This window comes from Lynx canadensis, chromosome B3 (assembly GCF_007474595.2).
Source record: "Lynx canadensis isolate LIC74 chromosome B3, mLynCan4.pri.v2, whole genome shotgun sequence".
Taxonomy (NCBI): domain Eukaryota; kingdom Metazoa; phylum Chordata; class Mammalia; order Carnivora; family Felidae; genus Lynx; species Lynx canadensis.
In genome coordinates, this window is record NC_044308.2 from 2,603,001 (window position 1) to 2,630,292 (window position 27,292).

The window sequence follows — 27,292 nt, forward strand, 5'->3', positions numbered from 1 at the left end:
AGTCGGTTGAGCGTCCGACTTCGGCTCAGGTCATGATCCCGCGGCTCGTGAGTTCAAGCCCCACGTCGGACTTAGGGCTGACAGCTCAGAACCTGGAGCCTGCTTCCGATTCTGTGTCTCCCTCTCTCTCTCTGCCCCTCGCCTGCTCGCACTCTGTTTCTCTCTTTCTCAAAAATGAATAAACATGCAAGAAAGAAAGAAAGAAAGAAAGAAAGAAAGAAAGAAAGAAAGAAAAGAAAACCATCATTCCCATGCTTGACTATTATGTGATGGATGAGGGCTGTCCTGGAAAAGCCATTTTTTTGTAGCCGTATAGATAGGGGCTTTGGACTCAGATGGATCCAGGGTGGAATCCTAGTCCGGGGCTTATTGGCCCTAGGTAGGTCATTGAACTGCTCGACAACTCAGTCTCCTTATCTCTGAAATGGGTTTACTCACATACATCCCCCTGGGCTGGGTGAGCGCCGAGCGGAGTTCAGAGTGAGGGCTCAATAGACTGTCACAATCCTGTAAGGGGTGCTTAACTACCCCCCCTTCCACTTCCTCCCTTCTGGAAAGCAGGAGGGCCTTAACAGTGGGGGACGAGCCCTTAGTAACGGGGCAGGGGCAGGTTGTGACCGGATCAGGGGAGGGAGGCAGGCAAAGGTAGGCAACATTCAGCACCTGAAGGGCCCTTGCTCCCTAGCGGGCGAGGAAATGACCTTCTGAAGGTGACAGTGACCCCCAGCCATCCACCTCTTCCCGAGTTACCTTGACCCCCGAAAGCTTTACAGACGACTACGTCCAGCGCTGTGTGGCCCAGCGGGCTCAGAACCCCGTTGAGAGGGGGCAAACTTGTTCACATTTCTTGGAAAGATAAGGCTTTCGAGATACGAGGTCTGGCTTACCTCGTGTCTGAAATTCACCGAAGATAAAGCTTTTCCCGAGAGGCGACTCGGGACCCAAGCTGCAGGGAAAGGGGAAAGGCTGCTGACAACAGATCCGTTCCCAGAATTCTCCATAAAATGACTTCAGCCTGACGAGGCAGGAAGAGCGTGAGCCCGGGTGAGAAAACCCAGGATTGTGTTTGTGCAGACTGCATTTCGAGTATTTGCATTTTACCGCAAATAGGCACTGCAAAATGTCAATGGCGCCTCCTCCGCGCTGTGGTAAGATCCACAGGAGAGAATGGAGGTAACAGGGCTTTTGAACATCCCGTGTGAGCGTTATTATTATTAATTGGGTGCAATCTACCACTCTGGCGGGTAAGACGAGTTCCTTCGCGTTGACGCCCAGTGCTCCCCCACCACATTCCTGACACCGCAAGAGCGACCCTGGCTAGCGGAGAATCCCAGATGCATTCAAACACCAGGACAGTATCGCCAATTTCAAGGCGGTGAATAAACAGCAGGAAAGATACATCTGCTTTGTCTCTACCAGGGTTTCTGAAACCCTGAGCTGCGTGATTCCTTGCTGTGCCTCGTGGGACATTTCACGGCATCCCTGACCACTGCCCACTAGATGCCAGGAGCACTAGCCCCAATTGTCACACCCAAAAATGTCCCCAGAGACTGCCTAAATGGGGGGGGGGGTGTGCAAAACCCACCCCTGCTGAGCAGTAGATAAAGAAATAGCGTGGGAAAGCTGCTGCCAGCTGGAATTTCAGAGACCAGAGAGATTTCAGAGGGGGCACCAATATAGCCTCTCTCGCCTCTCCAGCTGGAGGACGGTCACCTGCGCAGCCCGCGGCCACCTTCAGGGTCGTCATCTGGGGGATCTGGGGAATGGGACAGAAGGCTTGCCTCGGATCAAAAGCTAACGCCAGTCTGATCCCACTAGCCTTTTCCACGCCCTGTGCCGGTGACCAGGGCCTGCCCCGCAGGGGAAACCAATGGGTTAAAAGAGAGAAAGCTCTTTCTCCCGAGAAACCAACACTTATTAATAATACATCCCCAAACTCCATGTCAACCAAGGGAACCTCTCCCCGCAAAGGTATGTGGGCCACTCAAAGCGTATGTCAGCAGCCTCAAGACCTGATCTTTTTTTATTTTCCAAAGCAGCATATGGACCCCAAGAAAATCTCCACGTGTGAGGAAGAGCCCATGAGAAATCCCGTCAAGGCTTTTGTTTTTTCCTTGTCCTCTCTGTAATCACTCTGCTGGAGCAGAAAAGCAGTTACATGGCCGAAGAGGTAAGTGTAAAAGGAACCTTGGTTCTGTTCTAGGCATTTCTGAACAGTTAACAGGAAAGGTGGGGAACACTGTAACACTGCTTCTCGCCAGGCCTCGGCCAGGGGGTAAACGCCATCTGGGAACGTTCCAGAGGCTGGAGATGATGCCAGAAATTTCCCAAGCCGGGCCACTCCTTTTTCCCTTCCCACCCCAAATTCCAGCCTCCTGCCTTTACACGGCAGCATTTGAACCAAGCAAATCAGGAGCGACGATGGACAAGGCCGTTGCTAAATTTCTGGACAGATAGAAATGAATACAAAGGGAAAAGAGGAACCCCCACTGAATATATATTGTAGCCCACGGTCTGGACTCACCTGCTGAATGTTACCCATCTGCACAGATGAAAAGAGAAGCCTGCCACAGTCTGGGCAGACACGGTTCTCCGGGGGCAGCGGATCCGCTGGAAAGTTTGCTGGGAATTCAGGGGCACGGTCTGGTCGTGTCTGAATACTCTCCAGAAGACAGAGCTCAGGTCAAGTGAAACACGGTGGCCCCATCATTTGACAAAGCCCACAGCCAGGCAGCAGGTATAAGTCTGCTAAAAACAAACAACAAAACTTCTCTCAAACAACAACAAACAGTTAACCCCCTCAGCCTGCCAACACCAATTAGTTTGTCCTTCCAGCAGAAGCCTCTTAAGACCAGTCCTCAAATCCAGCGGGGTCCTCTGCAAGCAGAAACCGTCATTGCGCAGCTGCCCCCAAGAAGCGACCCTCCACGGAACCTTCCAACAGCAAACACAGCCCTTAGGCTCCCTGTCCCCGGAAGGGGCCAGGCAGGGCGGGATTATAGCTTTGCCAGGCTCAAGCACTCTTGTGTCCTGGGCTCCTTCCTGCATAATAATATCAACATTAAAGTGTATCTTTGATGTAACTTTAAGTACTTTTAACATTTTATTTCCTTCGTGTTTCGGGAAAATTTAATAGGTTCTCGTGGACCTGAAAATTCAAACGTTTCCTTTGAAGAATTTCATCGCTTTTGGGTTTTCTCTCTTCTGATTTTGAAAGCAATCAAACATTTTTTGCTGGGCCCCTGAAAAGTGTCGTGGGCCCTAGGCACCGTGCCTGCTATGTCTAATGGGGAAGTGAGCCCTGATTCAGTAGAAGCGTGCAATTACAAATAAATAAATAAATAAATAAAGTTACCCACAGTCTATACGTTCAGCTCGTCACAACTCTGGCCTGTTTTGAAAGCCCATTCTATTGACAAAATACTGACAGCACATGCCTGGAATGAATACATTTTCACCAGCCACTTAAAAGTGATTTACACAGGTGGGCTCCAAGGGGCTTAGAAACAAACAAGCAAACAAAAACAAAAACAAAAACAAAAACAAAACAACACCAAGCCGCCACACAAGATAGATTTTCTTCAATATTTTATTTATATAGAAATACTTAAAAAACAAAGTAGCACCATTACTTAAGTCTTACCTTTATTATGTAGAACTTTAAATGTCAGAAAAATAAAACTCTTGATACAATTTCAAATCTTGTCTCAGCAAATATAATATTAGTATTTGACCATGAGGTTAAAGGCCCTTTATCATAAAATAAAATATACTTTGCTTTTTAAACTTTGCTCAGTAAAGTACATTTAAGCTCAAGTAACGTCACCTACATATACATAAACAAGTGGTAAACAAATGTATTAAAATAGGAATACTAAAACTATAGTGGCCCAACAGAATTTTCGTAGCTTGCACGGAATTCTATTTATACAAATGTTAGAAAGCATCCACAGTTCCTTTTGACGTGTTTATACGTTTCCGTTTTTTTTTTTGTAATAATATAGAATAAAATATGCTTTATATCACTGAATAGAAAATATGCTGGGTGAAGCAAATCTAGAAGATTTGTCTGAACCTATAAAATCTCCATCCCAACAGAATACTGTTCAAAACATTACACATTTTATGGTTTTGTAATTTCGTCACAATTGTGTGGTTATTAAAATAATACAGTGTTCTTTGCCATAAGGCCATACTAAAATAAAAAGATTTAACCCAGCTACAAAAAAGTTCACTGAACTTAAATTAAAATACTTGTAAACATCTTTGCAATATGAAATATAATTTTTCAAGTCAAAAAAGAATAAAATACTTCAATCTGTATTAATGCAATTTCTCTTTAAAACTTTTAAACGTTTTTAATATATAAGAGATATGTTACAGTTTAACTTTTATAAAGCTGCAGTATCCTGGATTCACAGGAACTCCTGGCCCTTCCACAACATTCAAAAAGGATCCACTGTGTTCTAGAATAAGCATCGGAGGAACCCAGCCACAGAGGGGAACACACGTAAAACAGTCCACACATCCCATAAGCACTATTATTACCATCTTAATCATAATAATTATTGTTCTTTTTTTTTTTCTCCTACTTTAAGAAAAATGGAAAACTTGTGGGGTTTTCTTCTTCTGGAAGCTTCCTATTAAGTACAGTGTAAAAACTATCATGACTAGAATGTCGCCGTTCCTATTATTTATAGAGCATGCATTTCAGGTGGTTCAGATCAGAGGCTTCCCAGGCTACAGTACTCTTGATGCAGATATCCTGGCAAGTTCCTTTGTTTAAAAATTACATTTTAAAAATGAGCGGATACTACAGCTTTCCAAGCTCCTCTGGACCTCAGAGTGAGAGCAGGGCGGGGAGGAGAAGGTGGGGCACCAAGGCGGCGGGTGGGCGCGGACAGGGTGGGGGGTGGGGGAGCGAGGCCGGAGGGGAGGGGAGGGGAGGGGAGGGGAGGGGGGTCCCCCTTCTCCCCCCCACCCCCTCCCCGCGGGGTGCGCGCAGGCGCGCGCCGCCTTCAGGAGAAGATGCGGATGGCCTGAGTGACCGCGGTGTGGCAGACCGGGCACTCGGGCTCGCTCTTCTCGCAGATGCGGTTGGCGCACTCCATGCAGAAGAGGTTGTGGCCGCAGGGCACGAGCGCGGCGATCACCTCGCTCTCGAAGCACACGGAGCAGTCGCGGCTGCCCTTCCGCCGCAGCCCCGACGACGAGGAGGAGGAGCTGGAGGAGGAGCTGGACGACGACGACGAGCCGGAGGTGTCCGACGGCTGCAGGCCCGGCAGCTGCGCCCCCAGCCCGTTGGCATAGGCGGCGTAGGTCAGGCCCCCTCCGCCCGGGTCGCTGCGCACCCGGCGCGCCAGGTGGTGCTCGCCCGTCCCCGGCGCCATGTGCAAGGGCGGGGACAGGCGCGGGCAGCTGGTGCCCGGGTGCAGCCGGCGGTGCACCAGCAGCCCCAGGTTGGCATTGGAGGGCGCGCTGGCGCCGCCCCCGGGAAAGACCACCGAGGAGGACGAAGCGGAAGAAGACGCGGAGGAAGAGCAGGAAGAGGCGACGGGCGCCGCAGGCCCGCCCCCCGGGGACCGCTCGAACTGAGCCCAGAGCAGGGGCGCCCCAGGCGGGGGGGCGGGGGCCGGGTCGAAGGTGGGCGGTAGCTCGGGACAGCCGTCGGGGGAAGGCACGGAAGCTTCCCCCGCCGCGTAGGTGTATCCGTTGCCGTTGTTGTTGTTCCCGTTATGGGCGAAGGTGAGCGCGGGGCTGGGGGGGCTGTAGTCCGCCAGGCGCGGGGTGGCGGCTGTGCTGCCGCCGGTCCCCCCGCCGAAGTAAGAGTCTGTGGAGGCGCTGCCGAGCGAGCTGGAGCTGTCGTTGCGGTAGCTAGAGAAGGGCTTGCGGCCGGGGGTGGGCGTGATGCTGGGGGTGGGCTTGCTCCAGAGGCTGCCCGGGCCGGACCCGCCGGACCCGTGATGCAGATCAAAGCCCACATCCGTGCCGTTGGCGTGGAAGTCGTTCTCATCCGTGAGCTCAATGATACCGCCCGTGCGCAGGGCGATGTGCGCCTCGATCTCCTCGCGAGCTCGGTCCACGTTCTCAGGCATGCCGGTCACCTCGAACACCGGCTCCTTGTCTCGGCTGGGCGTCACGATGTACGTGTGCGTCTGCTGCTGGATGCGCTTGATCGTGGCGCCCTTGGGCCCCACCACGAGCCCCACCACGCGATAGGGCACCCGCACCTGGATGGTGGTCTGTCCAGGCAGGTTGGGCGGCCCGGGCACTGCGCCGTTGAGCGCCGTGTTCTTATTCCGCGAGGCGCGGATCATGGAGAAGTGCTCCGCGGCAGAGATGATCTCCCTCCGAGCCATGGCCACATCCTCCTTCCTGCCCGTCACAACAAAGACAGGCTCCTCCCCGCGAACCGGGGTCTTGATGTAAGTATTGGTCTTCGCCCGCAGCGCTTTGATTTTACAACCTGGGAGCCGGGGTGCAGGGGAGGGAGTGGGAGAGAGAGACAGACACGCCCATTATCCCGGGGTAACCGCGGAGACCTGGGACCGCCCGCGCCCAGGGCTGCGGGACAGCAGGACACGCTTTGGGCGGAAAGGGGGCGGCTCCCTCACTGACCCCGGGCCCCGCCACCGGCTGGGAAGCGGGTTCCACCCGCGCGGCGCTCGAGGAACAGCCCATTGGCTGCCCAGCCCTCCCCCGGTGACTGCAGTCGTCCCGAGCGAACCCGAGAATCCCAGAAAAAGTCAGCTGGGGAGATGCCGCTAGGATCCAGCGGGGCGCGCCGTCCGCCCTGAAGACGAGGCGAAGGGGTCCGGGGAAGAGGGCCGGAGCCGCGATCCGCTCCCCCCCCCCCACCACCACCAGAGCTGGGGGACTGATGGGAGGGGGGGGCAGTCCCGGGACCCATTGTTCCTCCTCTGGGCTCCATTCCGCTTTGCAGAAATCCAGAATCCTCCTCCCATCCGATGCTCACTCCTCCTCCTCCCCCTCCCAAAGGACCCATCAAAGGCCCCCTCCCCCAAGCATCTTACATTTAAATTCTATTTCCCGGGGTGGGTTGGGTGGGGGGCGCTAGGGGAGAAGGCAGTGATTTCAGCAGGATGAAGTGCATCCCGCCATGGCAGCGGCGCGGCTCCGGGAGACAGCCTGCCTGCACTTTCTTTGTCTGGGGCGCCGGCCCCTCGCGCGGCTCTTCCTCTCTCGCCAGGGCTCGCGGGCGCCGCGGATCCCGAGCCCTCCCGCGCCCTCCCCGCGGGGCGGTGGCCCGAGACCCTCTCCCCCACCCCCACCCCACCCCCAGCTCCCCATCCCTGCCGGACCCACCTTGCCGCCCCACGATCTCGGCGACGTGCTCGGAACTGGGCACCGGCACGCACTCGGTCATGTTCACGCTCTTCTTGCGCGGCTCACTGTCGTACAGAGAGGCGCCCTCGTCACTGTCCAGCCCCAGCAGGGAGAGCTGATCGAGCGCGAGCTGCAGGGCTCTTTGGTCATCCAGGGTCTCTCCCCCGCCGCCGCCGCCGCCGCCGCCGCCGCCGCCGCCTCCCCCTCCGCCGCCGCTGCCGTTGCGCTCCAGCTCTGCAAACAGGGAGCTGGGCATCGCTCGGCCGTGCGCGCCGCGCCCCCGCCGGCCCTCGGCTCGGCGGCGAGAAGCTGCGGCCACAAAGGCAGCCGGGAAGCGAGTGGTCAGGGGCGGGGAGGCCGGCCGGCTGCAGAGGGCTCCGTTGCTCCTTTCTCGGCGCCGGGAGGAGTGGGGCGCTCGGTGCGGTCCGCGCCGGGCAGTGGCTGCAGGAGCCCCCGCCTGGGTCCCCACCCCAGATCTGCCGGCGGGTGGGGTGGGGGCAAAGCTCGAGCGGCGGCCGCGCGTACCCCCCGAGTGCCCGGCTGGCTGGCCACAATGCCGAGCGAGGAGCGAGCAGGCGAGCGACAGCAGCGTTTCTTTAAGGAGCCCCTCCCCGGCTCCTCCACTCCCTCCCTCCCGCCCGCCCGCCCGCCCTCACTCAGCGCTTTTTCCTCCTCTCCTCCCCGCCTCTTGACTGAGCCTCTGCAGCCAGACGGCTCCGGAGGGGGACGAGGGAGGCGCAACGTCACCGGCGGGAGCTGACACTACAATGCTACTGACACTATCGCTGGGGGAGGCGATTGGCGCGCGCCGGGCCGGGGGCGGGCGGAGGCCGCGGTCAGGGCGAGCGGAGAGCGAGCGCCCCCCACCCCCGCGCTCGCCGCAGCCCGCCCCGTCCTCCTCCCGGCCGCGCCCCTCCCCCGCCGCCGCTAACGCCTCTCTTTGTTGTCTAATGCGGGACCGGCAGGCTCGGGACACTCGCGCGTACCTATCGGCCGAGGACAGTCTGTCCCCAGATCTCCTCCCTCGCGCGATTGAGAAAGGAAAACGCGCCCAACTCTGCTGCCAGCGGCCCGGCTCTGAGCGAGCGGTCCTGCGAAAGTCCCGTTAGCGTCCCCAAATAAGCCACCCCTAGAGCCCACGGTGCCACTGGGAGAAGGGTCTATTGTCCGCCCCAAAGGGCGGCCCGAGTCCTCGGACACGGAAAGCGGGACTCGGGGTCCCGGTGCGCACTGGCAAAGTGGCTCCTGGCGCGGGTTGCCCACCTGCGCGGGAGCGCAGGAGACACAAAGGCATAGGCCCGCCCGCATCGCTCCTCGCGCGCGCGCCCGCAGTTCGGTCCCCCCGGGCAGCACTCCGTCCAAGTGGCCCCGAAACTGCGGATCGGAGAGCCGGAGCCCCGCCGCAGCGCGGGCCTGGCCCGCCCTGCGGCCGGCGACCTCCGGAAGGCGCGGGGCGGGGGTCCTGCACACGCCCCGCGCGCCGGCCGAGCCCCCGCGGGCGCTGACGCGTGCACGAGCGCCGCGCCGCCACCGCGGGGACGCCGGCCATGGCTCCGGCGGGCGGCGCGGGCGTGCGCGCGCCGCTCTCGGGTCCCTCCCCGCCCCGCGGCCGGGCATGCGCGGTGCGCGCGAGGAGCGGGCGGGCCCTTTAAGGCGGGCGCGGCGGAGCGTGCGCCGGCCCCTCCCGCGGCCCCGCCCCGACGGGAGGTGTGCGCCCGCCGCCCCGCCGTTCTTTGTGCGCTTCTCGGGGAGGAGTTGGCGGCGGAGGGAGGGCGCGCCCGGACCGGCCGGAGGGGGACGGCGAGCTGCGCCCCCTTCCGGAGCTCCCGCGGCCGCCTCCGAGCGCGAGGGAAGAAAGAAGGCTTTGGGGGCCGGGCCGGGGCTCACCGCCTGCCCGCCGGCCGCCGCCCGGTCCGCCCCCTGCGCAGCCACGGGCGCCGACGCCCCCTCGGGCCCCGCGCGCGCCCCTCTTCGTTGTTCCCGGCGCCCCCGGGCTCGCCGCGTCCCCGCGCCCGGCCGGCCGGGGGCTGCGGTTCGGCAGGGCGGCCGGGGGCTGCGGTTGGCGGAGAGCGCCGGCGTCCGCGCGGCTCGGCGGGACGCGCGCGCGGGACAGTGCGGCCATGTGGCCGCCACCGCGGACGGGCCCACGCGGGGGGCCTGCCGGTGCCGCGGGGCGAGCTCGGGGCGCACAGGCGGAGGCTCCCGGGTGTTCTCTCCCTGCGTGAGCCCGGGAGGAGCGCGAGCGCCCGGGCCCCGGTGTGCCATGCGTGAAAGGAGGGGGCGGGTCGTACCTGCCCCGGCCACCTCGTGGGTTCGGAGAATTGACTGTGACGGTAGATGCGAGCGCGCTCGGGAATCAGTGGGCAGTGCCGCAAACGCCTTTACTTTTGAGCACGGGAAGGTGTTCCCTTCTTGCTCACCTGGAGCTGTCTTGGAGAAGAGGTGCTGATTATTTCCTCGGGGAAATGAGGCTTAGAAGGCGCTCAGGGTGGTTATTTCGTCAGGATGTTTGTGTCAGCTTCCCTGAGTCTGGGGTGTGCGTGAGACAGAGAGAGGGAGAGAGAGATGGGGCAGAGGCGGTGGCAAGTCCTCTGGAGAGCCACCGCCTAGTACTCTAGTGAATTCTTGTCTTTTTCAACCTGGTTTGTGGGCTCCCGTCCCACTCATCTGTGGATGAGGGGGGGTGCCCGGAGGAAGGAGGTTCTCCGCGGAGAGGGTCCTGGCCGGGAATGGCCTTGCTCAGGGCCTATAAAGGCCAGGGCAGACAGGGAAAGGACTCCCAGGGCCTCCGCGTTTACATGTTGCCAACACCACAGGCTTTTTTGCTGGCCTCTCAGCTCCGTTTCCAGGAATTTAATAACCTCCCGATTGGGCCAAGTGGGGTTTCCTTTTTCAAACAACACCATGAAAGTAAAGTGGTTCCTCAGGGTCCACTGCTAGTGAGGCCCGCACACGGGTAAATGGGGGCTCCCCCACCCAGGGTTGCTCCTGCTGGGGGACAGGCCTGCACACATCCTGCCCTCCTACCTGCAGTGTTAAGATTTCAGGTAGGTTAAATCAGAAACCCATGTTGTTGAGAGTCCCTGGGGTCCTTGGGTCATTCCCAGGATGGTGTGTGTGACACTTTGTGGAACTGACAGGTGTCCTTCTCCCCCAGCAGATCTGTACCCGGCCGTAACTGCAGGTGTTCAATGAAATCACACATCTGAGCCCACTTGGAGGATAAGCTCAAACTCCGACCCGACGAATTCATGGAGGGCTGCCTGTGGTCAGGTGCCCACTGGCATTCCATGCAGCCCGGGCCGCCCTCCGTAGACCAGAGTGCTTCAGGAACACCTATGCAAAGATCGGGTGGTTTTCTGAAGACGCCCACAAAATCGAAGGGCCTCCTGAGAGTCTAGGAGGGTGATGACTGTGGTAGCGGGAGCGGTGATGTTTGACAGACCCGACCCCCCAGCCGAGCTCAGCTTCAGCACGCTGGTCTCTGAGAAGAGGCTAGTATCCAGCGTCCCACCTGCCTCAGGGGGTTGTTTGAGCCGATGGATAATGAAGGTGAAAGGTAACTCGCTGTAAATTACAAAGCACTAAGCAAACGTACTTAGTTTGGGGTGGGGTGGAGCTTAACCCACAGTCACTTCGTATCTTCTCTGCCTGTATCCAGTGCTGACCGGTCAGGGGATTTTCTGACACTCGAGTGCTGTTATAAAAGTAACAATCTGGAAAATTTAATTCTCAATTAGTGGATTTAATAAGCCAAGACAGGATAAAACTTGCAAAGTCCAGTTCTGTTTTTAAATAGACCCACCTCCCTAGTTTTTGGCTAGACTTTCCCAGGCTCCTTTAGGACCCCAGAGCTTAATTACTTTTCCCGATACAGGACGCTTTCCCCAAGAACTTCCGAGGTGGCCATGGTTTGGTTTTGTTTTGTTTTGTTTTGTTTTGTTTTGTTTTATTATTAGCAAAAGAAAGGAGCTTGCAGAGTGCAGAGTGTGGTCTGGTAATGTAATCGAGAATTTCAGTTGTCCCAAATTAAGAAAAGGTAAAGTCACTTCTGTTGTCCCCATTTTGCAGATGAAGGTAGGTTAAGTCTCTTGCCCAGGCGGAGGCAGATTTATTTATCTTGAAGCAAGTGAAGCCTGAGCTCTGGGCTCTTCGTGTGCACGGGGCCTTTGCATGGCCATGGGAGGGGTGAAAGCAATTTATTCACAGGATCACGTTTTAGTAAAGTTTTCAAGAGTGAGGTCTTTATTCTTTTCCTTAAGCAGGACCCCTATGGTGACGTGACCTTTGGACTCAATAAATCTCAGATTCGCTGTTGGGCTGCAGGTCACACAGCTGATAAATGGTACCCGAGTCTGTGAGCGGAACCACCCAAGTTCCGTCCCACCTCTGAGCTGTGGATCCTCAACTGGAGGTGGGAATGGCCTTGCTCAGGGCCTATAAAGGCCAGGGCAGACTTCCAGCCTTGCATCCCTCACGGGACTGTACCGCCCACGTGGGTGAGGGCACCTGAAAGCATTTTGGTTTTTGATGTCCTGTTGTTAACATGTATGTAACGTGGACACAACGTTTTTGAAGAATGTTTTGATAATATGGGAAATGCTGTCCTTGGGTTGGACGAACAGAAAGAGATAAGAGGCGCGTATGTTACTAAACCCGCAGGAAGCATCAGGAGAGGCAGACGAACAGGCCGGGAAGCAATACGTCGGCATTTTCATGATGGTTCTTTAAATAGCGGGATCACGTTTTATTTTCATGTCTCAAGTTCTGAGCGTCTTTATTGGATTAGTTTTTAAAAGCGATACATGCTTAGTTTAAAAGTTAAACAGCGCTAAAAGGCTTAATAAAACCAAAAGCACCCGTACCTGCTGTAAGTAGAAGGGAAAAACCTAAAGCGAATCCTAGCACACATTTATACTTGTAAAAGCTTTCGGAATTATGAGGGTAGAGAGGGAGAAAGTGTCATAAATTGTATAAAATGGGCCTTTAAAAGTGGCTTGACTTCTAAAATTTAAACGTTCATTTGGTTAATCATCAGTAATAACCATTCTGCAATGTCAGAGAGGAATAGGAACCAGAGGTGGTAATTTTAAAACCTTGAAGATACACAGGAACTCCGGGAGCCCGGAGGCCCGCCGACCTTCGGGAAGGAGGTGCCCTTTCTTCTTCCTGAGCAGGGATGAAATGGACCTGTGGAATCCTCCACTTGACCCCAGACTCTCAGGTGGAACCCCTTTCTATGAACTGATGAATTCTAGCAGGTGGTTAGAACCTCAGGATGCCAGCAAGTGTGTGGTCCCAAACTTCTATGTGGCAGGGAGCGGAGGGACGGGAAGCGGCTGGCCCAGACTCACTGGCTCGTTGACAGTGTGGGTCTGGACTGGGGACCCGGAGCCCTCACTTCCCACATGAAGCGCTCATTCTTTCTCAAGTAACTCAAGGAAATCGAGGCTGCCCCTAGCTCACCCCTCTGCGTGTCCTGGGCCGGCGTGGGGTAGGCTCAGTCACATTTGCTGTTGTCAAACCTACGAGGAACAGGACAGCTGCCTCCCAAGTCCAGGCGGGGGCCGTCCTGCGAGGCATCTGCAGGAAGGCGGTCTCAGCCCCCTCGCTCCCAGCCCCCTTTCCCTGAACTAAACGGGGCCCCGAGGTGAAGGCCCCGGGAGCTGCCGGACCCTGTGTGGGGGAGGTGGTGAGGCAGCCACAGCTCCGTGGTCCCAGCCCCGCACGAAGCTCCTAGCAGGACTTCCGTGCCATGGAAGTAAAACAAAACAAAACAAACACCACGTGCTGACATATGGCACGAGTCAGTCACCATGCTGAACACCGGGACAGTGTCAGTTCTCACGGTGTACTGATAAGCTGCGATGGCCGTTTCTGTTCCAGAAAGGTCCCATTCTGGGAACTAGGATTGGAATCCAGCGACCCCAGACCCCCAACTCCAACCAACGAACCAACCAAATGCCAGGCCTCTGGCAACAGAGGAAAGTCTTGGGGCTAAAAGTATTTATTCGTCAGAATTGAGGATGACAGATAGAAAACAATAACACCAAATTAAATAAAAGTTGAAGCGGGTCACGATCCTGAGTGCTCAGTAAATGGAGTTTGAAAGATCAAAAGTGGGAAAGCCGTGAACGTGGAGGGACTGATAGTTCTCCGATACTTAGGAACTTTTCTCAATGGGAGGCTTCTTCTGTGAAAGTACAGTGGGGGGTGGGGGAGGCAAGGGTAGATGCTTCTGGAAGGCAGATACCAGCAGAGGACAGGAGCCGCCTTGAGCTGGGAGCTGCCTGCAGATGGGGCGGGCCACCTCCCAGAAACGCGAGGACCACTTAATCAGGGACGTCTACAACGGCTGCACGCACTGGCTGCGTAGACAGGTGCACCGGATCAGGGGTGACGTTTTGAGTTTTCCTCAGTTTGTTGACCTCCGACTGGTCAGCTAGTCTCTTAGCTTTGGTTTTCTCATCTATAACATAGGAATATTAGTCCTTACTGAGGCAACAAAGGCGGGCTATCCGCCTTTCTCGCCAGTGGGATGGCGACGCACTTGAGGGACGAAGGTTCCATGTTCGTCCTCTTCTAAAGTGACAGAACACAGAGCAAAAAAGGATTTAAAGCTCTAATCTTTTTCAACATTTTGTATGACCACACCTTCTCTGTTCTCATTACTTAAAAAAAAAAAAAAAGAAATACCTTTATAACCTGAAGAATTTTTGCCTTTTCAGCATCACCATGACAAGTTGAGATGCCAATCAATTGAAATGCAGCTGTGACCGTCTCACAACTAACTCTGAATGACTAGCCAGCTTAACTTCGTGCTAAAATGATTTCTTCCCTACGCATTTCAGTTCAAAAGATAAAAATTATGTCAACAGAGCTATTAAAATTTTAGCTAATAATAGAATCGTTTTTGTTATGCTGATAAAACAAATCTACAGCTTTATTTAAATTCCACAGCTGTCATTGTAGTAAAACGTGTACACGAGGATACGGAGATTCATGGACTCTAACAAGCAAAGAAATACAAATGCGAGAATGCCTTTCGGGAGGCGTGAGCACCAACCTAACAGAAGAAGTAACACAGAGGCCATGATGTAAATTCCACGACTCCGAAGAAAAGAAAGAAGATGGGGTCTCCAGCAGGAAAATGTTAAGAAGCATCGTTAAGTGGAAAGCGTAAAACCAAACACGACAAAGCATACAAAAAGTATATAACAACCAAATAAAACAAATACCAACAGGTCAGTAGGAAGAGAGACAAGGAGGCTGCTCGGCCCGCTGCAAAGAGATGGGGAAGGGTTCTCAGGGAGAACTTGACCTTGCCGAGGGCCTGGCCATGGTCTCCGGGGCGGGACTGGCCGGTGTGAGACGGGCCAGTGGTGACCTTGGGGGGCACACAGATGGGTCTGTTTTAACTATTATACGTTCATCTTAATTGCATTACAAAATCATATTTAGTATATGAAACCTTGGAATTCAGTGATATCAAGGCAAGGAGAAGCGGAAGTTGGTATGTATGTTTTGAAAGGAAGTCAGTCTGAGCAAAACTGTTAGGTGAATAACATTACGGTTGGTGCTCAGATGTGGTAAACTGTACAATGCAGATGTTATGTGAGTGAATGAGGACTGGAGACAAACGATGGGAAGATGTTCTAATTAGGCTAATTCTTTAAGGATTAATTTATCATTAGAATTAATTTTTTAAAAAAATTTTTTAAGTGTTTATTTTTGACAGAGAGAGATAGAGCATGAGTCGGGGAGGAGCAGAGAGAGGGGGAGGCACAGAATCCGAAGCAGGTTTCAGGCTCCCAGCTGTCAGCACAGAGCCCGACGCGGAGCTCGAACTCATAAACCGCAAGGTCATGACCTGAGCCGAAGTCGGACGCTCAACCGACTGAGCCACCCAGGCGCCCCTATAATTAGAAGTTTATACAGTAGTCAAAGGACAACTGTTTTGGGAGGTGGGGGGCACGGAATCTTTCAGAAGTTCATCTGAAAGATCACAGAAGAACCAAGGGGGGCTAGGAGCAGCTGTCACGACACCAGACATTAGCCCCTCTTACGACCGCGGATGGACAAGAGTGTGTCATCCGTTCCGAGGAGAGGACGTCCAGAAGCCGGTGCGAGACGGTATGAGGGTGCGGCGGATACCGGCGTGTCTGTCCCACGGGCACCGGGCTGGGGGACGGGGAACACAGCGGGGTGACCCAGGGTGGGGCATCTGCAAGGGAACAGCACGTTGACGAGCCGACCGACAGGCGTTTGTGTCACATCACGACAACAGCCGCGGAGGACAGACCGTGGTGCAAGCAACTTGCAAAGGGGGGACCCGCAATTCTTGCTACGCAGAGGACTTCATCTGTGGCCTCAAAGTACGTAACTGGCGAGCCGAGAAGATGTTTTCATGCACGAAGTAAAATAAGGCAGAATAAGTTGTGATATTTTTGAGCACTTATTACATACTAGGATGATGCTGGTGCTGTCATTCAATAATCTCAATAATCCAGTGAAATGGGGACTAACTTATTTATACTTTCGCCCAGAGGAAACTGAGCCCGAGCTGGCCAGCGGCAGGCACACCCAGCCGTCCAAGCGCGAGCTCTCTTGCTTTTTTAAAAACCCCTCTGTTGAGAAATAACGGAGACACAGAAACCGGGACACGTGTGCCGTGTACGATTTGACGGCTTTGCACGTGTCCACGCACCTGTGACACTGTCCCCGCGGTCCTGACGATGGATGTATCCGTCACCCCCAGAAGTTTCCTGCTGTCCCTTTTGTCTGTGGTAAGAACAGCATGAGATCCAGCCCGTGAAGTTTCTGAGCGCACGACACCGTGTTGTTCCCCACAGGTGCCGTGGGGCACGGCAGAAATCTAGAACGGGTTCATCTTGCATAACTGGAAGAACTTGTACCCGTTGAACATCTCCCCATTTTCTCCTCCTCCCGGACCCCGGTAACCTCCGTTTCGCTCTCTGCTTCTGAGTCTGACCCTGGCAGGCTCCTCCGGGGGGAACCACGCGGTATCCCCTCCTCTGTGACAGGGGGAACCACGCGGTATCCCCTCCTCTGTGATGGACTCATTTCACTTAGTGCAGCGTCCTCCACATTCAGCCACGTCGTCACAGACGGATTTCCTTCCTTTCTTAAGCCTGACCGATGCTCTAATTTACGTGTATTCCACATTTTCTCGCCATAGAATTGCCAGAACTTTCTTCTGTTTTGCTTTGTTTGTTTTAGAAGAGCCGTCCTTGGGGCGCCTGGGTGGCGCAGTCGGTTAAGCGTCCGACTTCAGCCAGGTCACGATCTCACGGTCCGTGGGTCCGAGCCCCGCGTCGGGCTCTGGGCTGATGGCCCAGAGCCTGGAGCCTGTTTCCGATTCTGTGTCTCCCTCTCTCTCTGCCCCTCGCCCGTTCATGCTCTGTCTCGCTCTGTCCCAAAAATAAATAAAAAACGTTGAAAAAAAAAAAAAAATTAGAAGAGCCGTCCTCACGGGCATGAGCGGGTATCTCATGGTGGTTTTGATTTGCATCTCCCTGGCGATGAGTCACGTCGAGCATCTTTTCACGTGTCTGCTGGCCATCTGTGTATCGTCTTTGGAGAAATGTCTATTCGAGTCATTAGCCCCCTTTTTTTTTTTCATCTGGTCTTGGCAACGAAGGCACGGATAGGACACCAAAAGCAGAGTCAACAAAAGCAGCAACAAACAAGCGGGACTACATCAAACTAAAGGCTTCTGCACCGCAAAGGGGACCACCAACAGAACGAGAAGGCGGCATGAGAGGAGATGTTTGCAAACCACATGCCTGATGAGAGATTAATATCCAAACTATATAAGGAAATCATACAATACCAAATATTAAAAACAAAAACAAAACAAATACACAATAACCCAATGGAAAAATGGAACTTAGAAAATATTTCTTCTGGGGCACCCGGGTGGCTCAGTCAGTTAACCATCTGACTTTAGTTCAGGTCATGATCTTGAGGTCTGTGAGTCCGAGCCCCGCGTCGGGCTCTGTGCTGACAGCTCAGAGCCTAGAGCCTGTTTCGGATTCTGGGTCTCCCTCTCTCTCTGCCCCTTCCCTTCCCCCCCCTCAAAAATAAACATTAAAAAAAACTTTTCTCCCACTTAATCATGATGTGATACCAGCAAAATTTTAGAACTATACACACACGCGAACATTTGCTCCCATACCATATCGCTACATATTTAAAAGTTATGAGTCAAGGTATCACCTGCTGTACATAATATGTTGTAAACTCCTACCTAGACAAATAGACCTTCATAATGATCTGGAAGGCCAGGTTAGAATTCAGAGCCCCCAGCCTCTGTGCGGTTCTGCCCCAGTCCTTGGCCACACAGGGAGAGCTGGCCTTGGCCGTGATCCGTGCCTCCCGTCCCGCACCACAAGGGGGTCTCGAGCACGTGTGGAGCCCCGGCTCCGTCCACGCTCTGTCCCTGCCAACAGCCACACCCTTTGACACACCTTGGGCACATTTCTGGTGGAAGATGGAAGGAACTGTCCGGGGAGAGGCCCCCAGACCCTGAGAAGGGGGTGGGGCCTTCTGGGCATGGAGGTCCTGCTGTGGCCTATCGTGGGGAGAGACACAGCCAGAGGGCAGGCAGCAAGAGTGGGGACCCTCGAAAGCGTGGGGCCTGTCTTGTCCGACACCTAAAACCACTTAAAAAAAAAATATATATATATATATATAATAAGACTACTTAAAATACATATAACTATTTGAGTTATACAGTAGCAATTGAAAATAGTACTTTATTCTTTCCATTTTATATCTGGGGGGAAAACAAGTGAGCCTCGCGCGCCAGACAGGATGGCTGTAAGGAATCCTTCCATCCGTGACCGGCTCCCTCGCTGCCTCTCTCCTGGCTTCCTCCCCTTCTCCTTCCTCCCCCTGCCTGCCTGCCTTCCTCTCTTCCTTCCCTCCTTTCCTTCCGGACACTCAGACGCCCCTGTGCCAGGCACTGCCTGGGCCCAGGGGTCCAAGGGTGACAGGGCCAGATGCTCCCAGGCAGTCTGCAGCGTAATGAGGAGACCAGCATCGATCCACACAAATACATGTCTAATTACAAACTGGGACAAGTACACTGACAGATAAGCATGTGTTGATTTGCGGGTTGCCTTTGATTTAAGGTTTCCTGCTGAGACAGGGAGGAATGTAAATCTGGTTTTCTCTTAAGGCCAGGGGCCTTACATGTTTTCACAAACCTTCAAAATGGATGCATCTCATACGGCTAACCAGAATCGGGGACGCTTCCTACGAGCATAGAAGCTCATTAAATCAACTCTGCTACTTTATGGCGGCAGTAAAACGTTACCAAAACTTTCCGAGGCGAACATGCCCGTGGCGTTACAAAGCCAACCGTCCAACTGGGGGGGGGGGGTTTACTAGAGACCCCCCTGCCAGATTCTTACGGAAACGCAGAAGGTTGGCTGGACGAGGGGTCTCCAAGCCCTTCGTGTTCCCTCCTGATGTCCCTGCACCACAAAATGGAAGAGGGGGGATGAATAACGCCTGGAGTTTCGCCGCTGTTCTTTCAAGTCCCCTACTCTAGATGGTTGTTAGTGGGCCAGCCCTTGAGGTGTGGCGCGGGCAGCGGTCACTTCAAAACAAGTGGAAAGCAGGAGGGGGGTAGGCTGCAGCTCCTTCCTTTTGTGGGACTGTTAACGTCCTCCACGTGGACTGAGGCACAGAAGACCCAGACACGGGTCATCTCTAAGTGGCTTTGCACCGGGGGACAGAATCCTCGAAGGAAGATCCACTTGTGCCGTGAACACCAGCAGCGTGGATTTCTGATCGCCTGTGGATCTCGGAGCGTTTCACTCACGGTTTTCATGGTTTCCGGTGAGGAATAAATAAATCCCTGTGAAATTTTCCTTGGGAAAGGAACCACTCTATCCTTACCATACTTAAGGGTCAATTAGACAAATATTCCCCAAGAGGGAAAAGCAGAGTATCTTCCCCTCTCCTCCTCCCTCACCCCAGACTGAACATTCCAGCTTTATTTTTATTATTATTATTATTTTTTTTTTTTTTTAATGTCTGGGCGTCTGGGCGGCTCATTTGGTTAAGCCTCCGACTTCGGCTCAGGTCAAGATCTCACGGTTCGTGGGTTCGAGCCCCACGTCGGGCTCTGTGCTGACAGCTCGGAGCCTGGAGCCTGTTTCGGATTCTGTGTCTCCCTCTCTCTCTCTGCACCTCCCCTGCTCATGCTCTGTCTCTCTCTCTCAAAAATAAACATTAAAAAATTTTTTTTAAATTTTTATCTCCTGCAGAGGAAATGTTATTTTTAACACTGGTTCTACACACACACACACACACACACACACACCCCTTCCTGCACTTTCCTTTCTCAGGTCTGGTGCAGGTGCGCCAGGAAAGCACCTGCGGGAACAGGCTCACCCTGGGATGGGGTTCTTGCCTCTGGCTAGAGTGTCTTCTGCTTCTGTTGGTCTCTCGAGGGCACTAGGGACTGGCCTGGGTACCGCGAATGAGCCGACCCCCAAGGAGTCCTATGTCCGGTTCTCTCCTCTCCATCCTGCCCTGGAATGATTTTCCTCTAAATTGCCTACAAACCACAAGACAAGTAGAAGTTTGTGGGTTTTTTTTTTTCTTTCTGCAGGTGGTGGTGGGGGGGGGGGGGGTGGTTGGCAGAATTTGGGAAAACATCACCAGAATCAGAGCTCAGAAAAGAATGAGGACGTGTATGAGGAAGGGAGACGATCTCGTCTCCAAAGCACCTTTTCTCCTATGAGCCTGAGCAGGGACTGAGTACTAAGGACATGACCGGCTTGGTCAAGGCTAAGGCAGAGTGGGAGAGAAACCCAGCTACCCGTGCCGCTTCGGGAGTGTTCCAGGACTCAACCCACCACCTCCACCGGGACCACCAGCGCCACAGTCACGACTGCCACGACCTCTCCTGCTCCTCCCTGTCCTCCTCCCCCCTCTCCTCTCCCTCTTCCCTCACCTCTCCTTTCTCCCTCTCCTCTCCCTCCTCCCTTTCCTCCTCCTCCCTCTCATCCCTCTCCTCCTCTCCTCCCTCTCTTCCCTCTCCTCACCCTCCTCCCTCACCTCTCCCTCCTCCCTCTCCTCCTCCCTCTCTTCCCTCTCTTCTTCTTCCTCCCTCTCTTCCCTCTCCTCTCCCTCCTCCCTCTCCTCCTCCCCTTCTTCCCCCCCTCCTTCCTCCTCCCCCTCTTCCCTCCCCTCTCCCTCCTCCCTCTCCTCCTCCCTCTCTTCCCTCTCCTCTCCTTCCTCCCTCACCTCTCCTCCTCCTCTTCCTTCTCTTCCCTCTCTTCTCCCTCCTCCCTCTCCTCCTCCCTCTCCTCCCTCTCTTTTTCCTCCTCCTGTCACATTATCATCTACAGCCATCGTCACGAAGCGCTTTTCAAGCCGGTGGGCTTGCCTGCCACGCTAATGTGCGCAGCCTCCCGCATAGGCTCCGTGTACTCGTTTCTAGAACGAGGGAGGGAAAGGCCGTTGCTCTAAACGGGCGGACACGGCGCCCGGGACAGTGCCCGGCTGTCCCCACCTCAGCGCCTGCCGTTTTCCGCCAGCGCCGCTCTCCGGACCTCCGCCCCGACGCCCGCCTCTTAAAAGCTGTTTTCTCTGCATCCTTTTTCTCGTCCCACGAGGCCCCACCCAGAAGCCACCTCTCCAGCCACGCCCCCCGCGCCCTCAGCCCCGCGGCCGCGTTCTTTGTGGCTCTTTCCACCTCCCTGCGCCCCCGCCCCCCAGCCCCGCTAAGCCGCAGGCTTCCCCGAGGCTCCCGGCTGCACCCCTCCCGTGTCCTCAGACACCACTTCCTGTCCGCGCCCGTCGCCACCCGTGGAGAAGGAACGCGGAGAACGTGGATCACGGGGCCACGGCCGGCCGTGCAGCGTGCGCGTGGGGACAGCAGAGGAAGCCACTCGAGTGCCGCGCGCGAGCACCGAGGCCGCCTCCCGCGGAGCTGGGCCTGCTGAGCGCTGAGCGGACTCGAGCCGCACGACCCCCGGGAAGGGGAGCCGGCCACGCAGCAGCTCAGTCGGCGGGATCCCCGGCCCCTGCGCTCCGCACTTCACACACAAGACAGGCACGACTCCCTCTTCCCTGGGCGTCCCTTTGCTCCAAGGTCAGCAGCTGTCTTCTTTTTGTTTTAACTTTCAGACTTCCAGGCGAGCGCAAACACAAGAAGAGTACAAGGAACGCACGTGCATTCTTTACCCAGACTCGTCTGTGGGGAACACGTACCCGCTCGGCCTCACCGCCGTCTCCCCTCCCGCCCTCCCCGCGGGTGTTATGTGTATCCACGTCACACACGCTTAGTTTCTGACACCTCGAGAGCCCGCGAGCTGGCCGGGGCCCTCCTGCCCTAAACCCGTCGTCATGCACCTGCTGAGAACAGGGTTCCTGTCCCGCAGACCCCACCGCGGTGACCCACGCAGATGACACTCTCGTCACGTCAGCTGTCCTATTCCAATGTTGTCAGGGTCAGCACCTTTTTAAAAAAAATTTTTTTTTTTTAACGTTTCTTCATTTTTGAGAGAGCACAAGCAGGGAGGGGCAGAGAGAGAGAGGGAGACACAATCCGAAGCAGCTCCAGGCTCTGAACTGTCGGCACAGGGCCTGACGTGGGGCTCGAACCCATGAACCATAAGATCATGACCGGAGCCGAAGTCGGACGTTCAACCGACTGAGCCACCCAGGCGCCCCCTGCACCCTTTAAGTTCAAAAAGAGGAAGGAATCCAAAAGAAGCAGGGCTCAGAGAGACGGAGTAGAGTCCTATTTATTTTAAAATCCTCAGCTTTTGGAGTCAGTTTTCAAACACAAACACACACACACACACACACACACACACAGCTGACAGTGCTCTAGGCAGCCCACCTCGGTTTGCCTTAACCTTTCAGGTTTCCGTTACCCTGGTGAAAACCTTCCAAGTCCTGCGTAGGCCCGCGTCCCAGGTGTCCTAGGAAGGGAGCCGGCAGGTGACTAAGGCCTCGGGGCCTGACGTGCGGGGTAGACTCTGCCGAGGCCGCGCCCGCAGCCCGATTCCTTCTTTTAGCAAGTCGCCCGGAGCCCGTCCCCTAGGCTGGCCGTTGAAGGCACAAACACAGAAGCTCATCTCTGCCCCACTCTGGCTTACTCTGCCGCTGTGGGCTCAGACCGGGAGGCAGGATGACCCTGGGTTCTCTTTACGAGACGAGAGCCGGTTACCGAGCTCTGAGCCCCAGTTTCTCGAGCTGTACAATGGGGGTACCGGCGAAGGCCGAGGACGTCTGTCCAGCACTGGCACGGTGCCCGGTGCGCGGAAGAACTCAGTAGGCCCCCACCAGCACCCTGAGGGCGCAAAGACGCGGCAGCAGGCAATTCTGACGCGATCCCCTGGATTGCTATGATGGCAGGCGAGGGCCCCCAGGGATCCCCCGAGGTGGAGGCTGTCTTCCAAGTGGGGCCAGAGCGGTCTTCAGACGAGGCACTGGACTAAGAATGGGAGGGTGACTGATCCGCTGACTGGAGGGAGTCCGGGGCTGCAGGGAAGGGAGGGAAGGAGAGGCTCCCGTCCATCTTCCGCGCAGAGGAAACCGCACGTGCAGAGCACGGGCGACCGGGAGACTAGGTGAGACTTCACCGCGCCGGCCTCGGAGCCCGCGGAGCGCTGGGCCAGGAGGGGGTGAGGCTGGCAGATGGCAGGGAGGCAAGGACGCGAGCGATGTGCAGGTGCGATGGCCGCGAACAACCGCGCAGGACACAGCACCTCCCGCCACTGGCGCGCCGGCAGGGGCAGGCCGGCCGCTGAGGCCAGAACAGGGCAGGCTGAACCCCCACGCCCAGCCCGGCCCACCCCTCCCTCCTCGTAGCCCAAAATACCCAGACGCGTCTCCCGACCGTAAAATGAGTAACGCTCGGCGCGGATGATGCCGGGAGTACTGTTTCTCAAGTCTCTCTGCTTCTCTTTTCAGTGAAGAAACTCTCCCTCGGTGAGAGCTTTGTTACCTGGCCTGACAAATTAAGTCAAAGGCTGGTTAGCTGGGTGCCAGGTCAAGGGACCCCACGCAGCACCCCCTTCCGCCTTCCCTCCGCTAACCTGTTATGTTAGCACCAGGAGAAGCCCCCCCACCCCTGCAAAGTCCCAGCTCCCCTGCTCACCAAGGGGCGGGGCAGGGAAGCAACTCCCCCAGGGTGGCCCGCTTTGAAAGTGCTGGATTTGGCTGAATGTAAAACCCCAAGCTTTGAAATAAGACCCCATGTCGGGGAGCGGGGGGGCTGGGGGAGGGGGTTCTGAGCCAGAAGCTGCAGCAGAATCACCAGGAGCTTTTTCAGCTTCAGGGCCACCCCCTCACCTCTCCCATGCTGCTTTTGGAGCAGGGGTGGGGGGGGCAGGGCCCACAGCTCCCCAGGTGACTCTGGTTAAGAACCTCTCCATCAGAGGGTCTTTGTTCCCCGCGAGCCCCGGGGAAGGCCCCCAGAGGGAGCCGCTTGTGCCAAAGCCCCGAGTGGGGCCCCTCGTTAGAGCTCCACTCACCCCCTGTGCCTTTAAATAGCACAGCCCCCTGGAGCTTTTAAGACACACTTTACCTTCAAAAAGTAAGTGCCGGCTCCCGGTCTTCCAGGGAACAGATCCGCTAAGTGACATGAACCACGGGCTCCATAGCGTGGCCTCAACGTGGCTCCGACGGCAACGACGCGGAAAACGGCGCGGAGCAGACGTCTGACGCCTCCAGAGGACCTGGCCTGTTAACTTCGCCTTTTTAGGAAAAATAACGTCTCCGTTTTTTTCTGGTTTAAAAAATAGTATCTTGGGGCGCCGGGGGGGCTCAGTCGGTGGAGCGCCCGACTCTTGGTCTCGGCTCAGGTCGTGATCTCAGGGTTCGTGGGATCGACGCCTGCACGGGGCTGTGCGCTGACAGCGTGGAGCCTGCTTGGGATTCTTGCTTCCCCCTCTCTCTGCCCCTCCCTCTGTCTCAAAATAAATTTAGAAAAAACAACAACTTAAAAAAATCTTATGGAAATGCCAAGGAAGGGGTCGTGCTTCGCTTCACAAAGGGCTTCTAAGAGGACTTATGAGCAGAGGGTAGGAAATCTAACTTCAGATTTCAGCGTATGACCGTGGGTTTGACAGAAACCTCGGGAGCACGCAGATCGTGCGGGGGAGGGCGCAGCTCCCACAGCGGTGGCCTGAGGGTCCCCAAACCCCCCACCTGATGCTCTGCGTCCCCCCCTTCCCCGCCTCTTGTCCCAGACCTTGAACACGGCCAGGCCTTGCTGGTGCCCCTTCCTCCTGAGGTCCGTGGAAAACGAGGATAAAAACCAACACGTTCTTGGGAAACACCTGACTGTGTTCTTCAGTGGAGTGAGGAGGGAAGACCTGCTTCTTTCCCTGCCTTTGTGTGTTTGTTCTGTTTGTTGGCGTGTGTGTGTGGTGTGTGTGGAGCGGCAAAGGACTTGGTCCAGCTTTAAAACACACCCACACCCTCACAGCCCCTCCCCCACAGGGGAACCTGCCGGAAGGACCCTGAACCTTGGCCAAGCGCGGGAAGCGCAGTCTTGTCCGCGGGGGGGCTGGACCGCCGGGTGGCAGGAGGAAAGAGGGACCGCCCAACTCTTGTCTCCCTGGGGCGGCTGGTCCCCGGCGTTCGCTGCACGTCTCTGCTTGTTTCTCTCACAAACCACCTTCCTCTGCTTATGTCCGCCTGGCTCCCCAGCCCAAATACCTAACGGGGGCTCCCAGAGTCTCTGAGTCGCGAAGTTTCTTGTAGCGACCATCTGCTTTGTCCAGCTCGAGTCCCGCCCGTTAGCCGTAGCAAAGTGCGGGGCTCCTGACCCCCTGCCCCGCGGCCACGCACCCCCACTGTGTCACTTCCCTGCCCGGCTCCGTCCTGCATAAACAGGCACACGTCCCTGCCCCCCTCTGTCCTCCCGGCCCAAGTGGCAGGCATCGCCGGACGAATCTCCTGTTCTCGCCTGCCCGGCATCATCGACGGCTCCTCTTTCCAGCTTCAGAATCCCCTTCGCCTTCTGGAAGCCCCCCTCGCCCCACACTGTCCGCACGGCTCGGCTCAGGCTGCGGCACTCCACTCCGCCCACCTGCCTGGACACTGGGTCCCTGTGACTCGGGTTCAGGGGGTGAGCATGCGACCCACAGGGGGCCAAGGAGAGGCTCAGCCAGGACATTCGGTGGACCTGTCAGGAAAGGGGTTTTCTCTTTCCGCTGGAGCCGCCCATGGCCGTCGTGGTTGCCCCAAAATGAAGGCAGCACAGACGAAAAGCAGAGCCGAGAACAGGATGGACAATCGACGGACGCCGCGGTTTGAGCAGCTCGGTCCGCACACACGTGAAGCAAGTGGACCCCGAGAGCCTTTCTTCCGCTGAGCCAGTTTCTTGGCTGCAGCCAGTTTGTCCCTTCTGCAGCCAGAGGGATCGAACCTACAACCCAACGGAAAGAAACGACTTTCATCGTTCTTGGTGGGTTTCGGCCCCGTCAGCCAACGCTCACAGGAGGCAAGAGCTGGAAAGCCAGGAGAGTGCGTGAGGCCCAGGGCTTGGCTGCTGGCAGGAGCTCCAGGCCTTGGGGACCGAGCCCGAACTTCGCAGCCCAGAGCGAGCGTGCAAGTGGGGACCCACGTCACGTGTCCAAACGTTCACAAGGTACCAACCGAGCTCACAAGCCATTAAAGACGGCGCGTCCCGTGCTTCCACGCTTCCACGGTGACAGACACGATCTTCGTTTTCGACCTAGAAGGCCAGGTCCGAGTGCAGGATCCTCCGCAGCTTGGAATTCTCCCTGAGGGCGCGGGAGGGCCAGCCGCCAGCGCGGACCCACCTCCCTTCCCTTCCTGTCCGGCTCCATCCTGCCCGGAGAGACGCCTCACACAAGCGGTGAGCATCTCGGCCCCCACGCATCCGAGCTCCGCTGCCCCCCCCCGCCCCATCCCGACACTGCCCCTTCTTCACCACTCAGGCTCTGCCCTCAGGAGGACGGACTCAGGAGAAGAGCCTGGGCAAGTCCTCACGAGAGGCCTCAGGCACTCGGACAGAGACTTCCTGCATCACGGGCACCCAGAACGTGGCCTAAAATGCGGGAGAGGGCGCGCAGGGCTCAGGCGTTGTGCTCCTTGGTCCTAGAGACCCTCTCCCTTCGAGGGGGGCCGCGGCTGTGGGAGGGCTAGGGCAGGGCCAGGCCAACGGGCAGATCCCGGCCGGAGTTAACACACAGGCGACTAGAACTAAGTTTGCAGGGCCAACCCGTGCACTGGCTTCCACCGAGTGTCGGTATTTCGGTTTGACTAGAGTGTCTATAGCACTGTATAGAGTGCTGTAGGCCCGGTGGCTGTTTGCTGAGGCACGGGGCCACCGGGCTGCGGGGACTCAGCATGTCCGGGAAAGGTGGGTGTCTCACCACCAGCGGGGATTCGGCCGTCCCAGCAGCTGGAGACGCACTTGCACTGAAGTTTCTATTCACAGGACCGCCCCCGGCCGGGCACAGCGTGCCCCCACGAGACCCTCCCGAAGTTCTTCCTAGTTTCTGGAAGCACTACGGTGAACAACGGTCTCCACTTGGGGCTCTGCTCTGAGAATACGGGCGTCTGCCACTCTGTTCGACTGGTGCTTCAGGATTACAGGAGTACGTTCCTGGTGGGAACGAGAGTCTGGAAGGAAACTGGACGTAACGTGAAGGCCCCGGGGACCCAACAAACGGAAAGAGCACTTGGAAACACGTCAACAGGGAGACGGGCCGGCGTGGGGACTGGGCGACTTTCTGCAAAGCGGAACGCCCGGCTGCCCAGGCCGCTACAGACGACCGGGGCATCTTCCCTGCTGCACATGTGTGTGTGTGTGTGGGGGCACCGAGAGCGTCCAGCCAGTCCCCACCGCCCTCCCCCAGCAGGACCAGCAGGTCTCAGGACCTCGACCACCCACTCCAGGCCCATAAACCTCCCTTCT

At 56.3% G+C, this 27,292-nt stretch overlaps 1 protein-coding gene across 1 annotated transcript; it reads right to left on the reverse strand.

Moving 5' to 3' along the window:
* Positions 1–4,971: 4,971 nt before the first annotated feature.
* Positions 4,972–7,947, reverse strand: MEX3B (mex-3 RNA binding family member B). The gene is made up of 2 exons (XM_030320252.1): positions 7,327–7,947; positions 4,972–6,466 (listed from the first exon to the last, which is right to left on the reverse strand). Exons 1-2 carry the CDS (start codon positions 7,601–7,603, stop codon positions 5,019–5,021), a joined length of 1,725 nt encoding a protein of 574 aa, XP_030176112.1. The 5' UTR covers positions 7,604–7,947; the 3' UTR covers positions 4,972–5,018.
* Between the last annotated feature and the right edge of the window lie 19,345 nt (positions 7,948–27,292).

Excerpts from the sequence above, each read along its gene's own strand:
- MEX3B (XM_030320252.1), bottom strand. The coding sequence starts at position 7,603 with ATGCCCAGCTCCCTGTTTGCAGAGCTGGAGCGCAACGGCAGCGGCGGC. Across the intron at positions 6,467-7,326 it reads CGAGATCGTGGGGCGGCAAG|GTTGTAAAATCAAAGCGCTG; the intron begins GTGGGTCCGGCA and ends CCCGGCTCCCAG.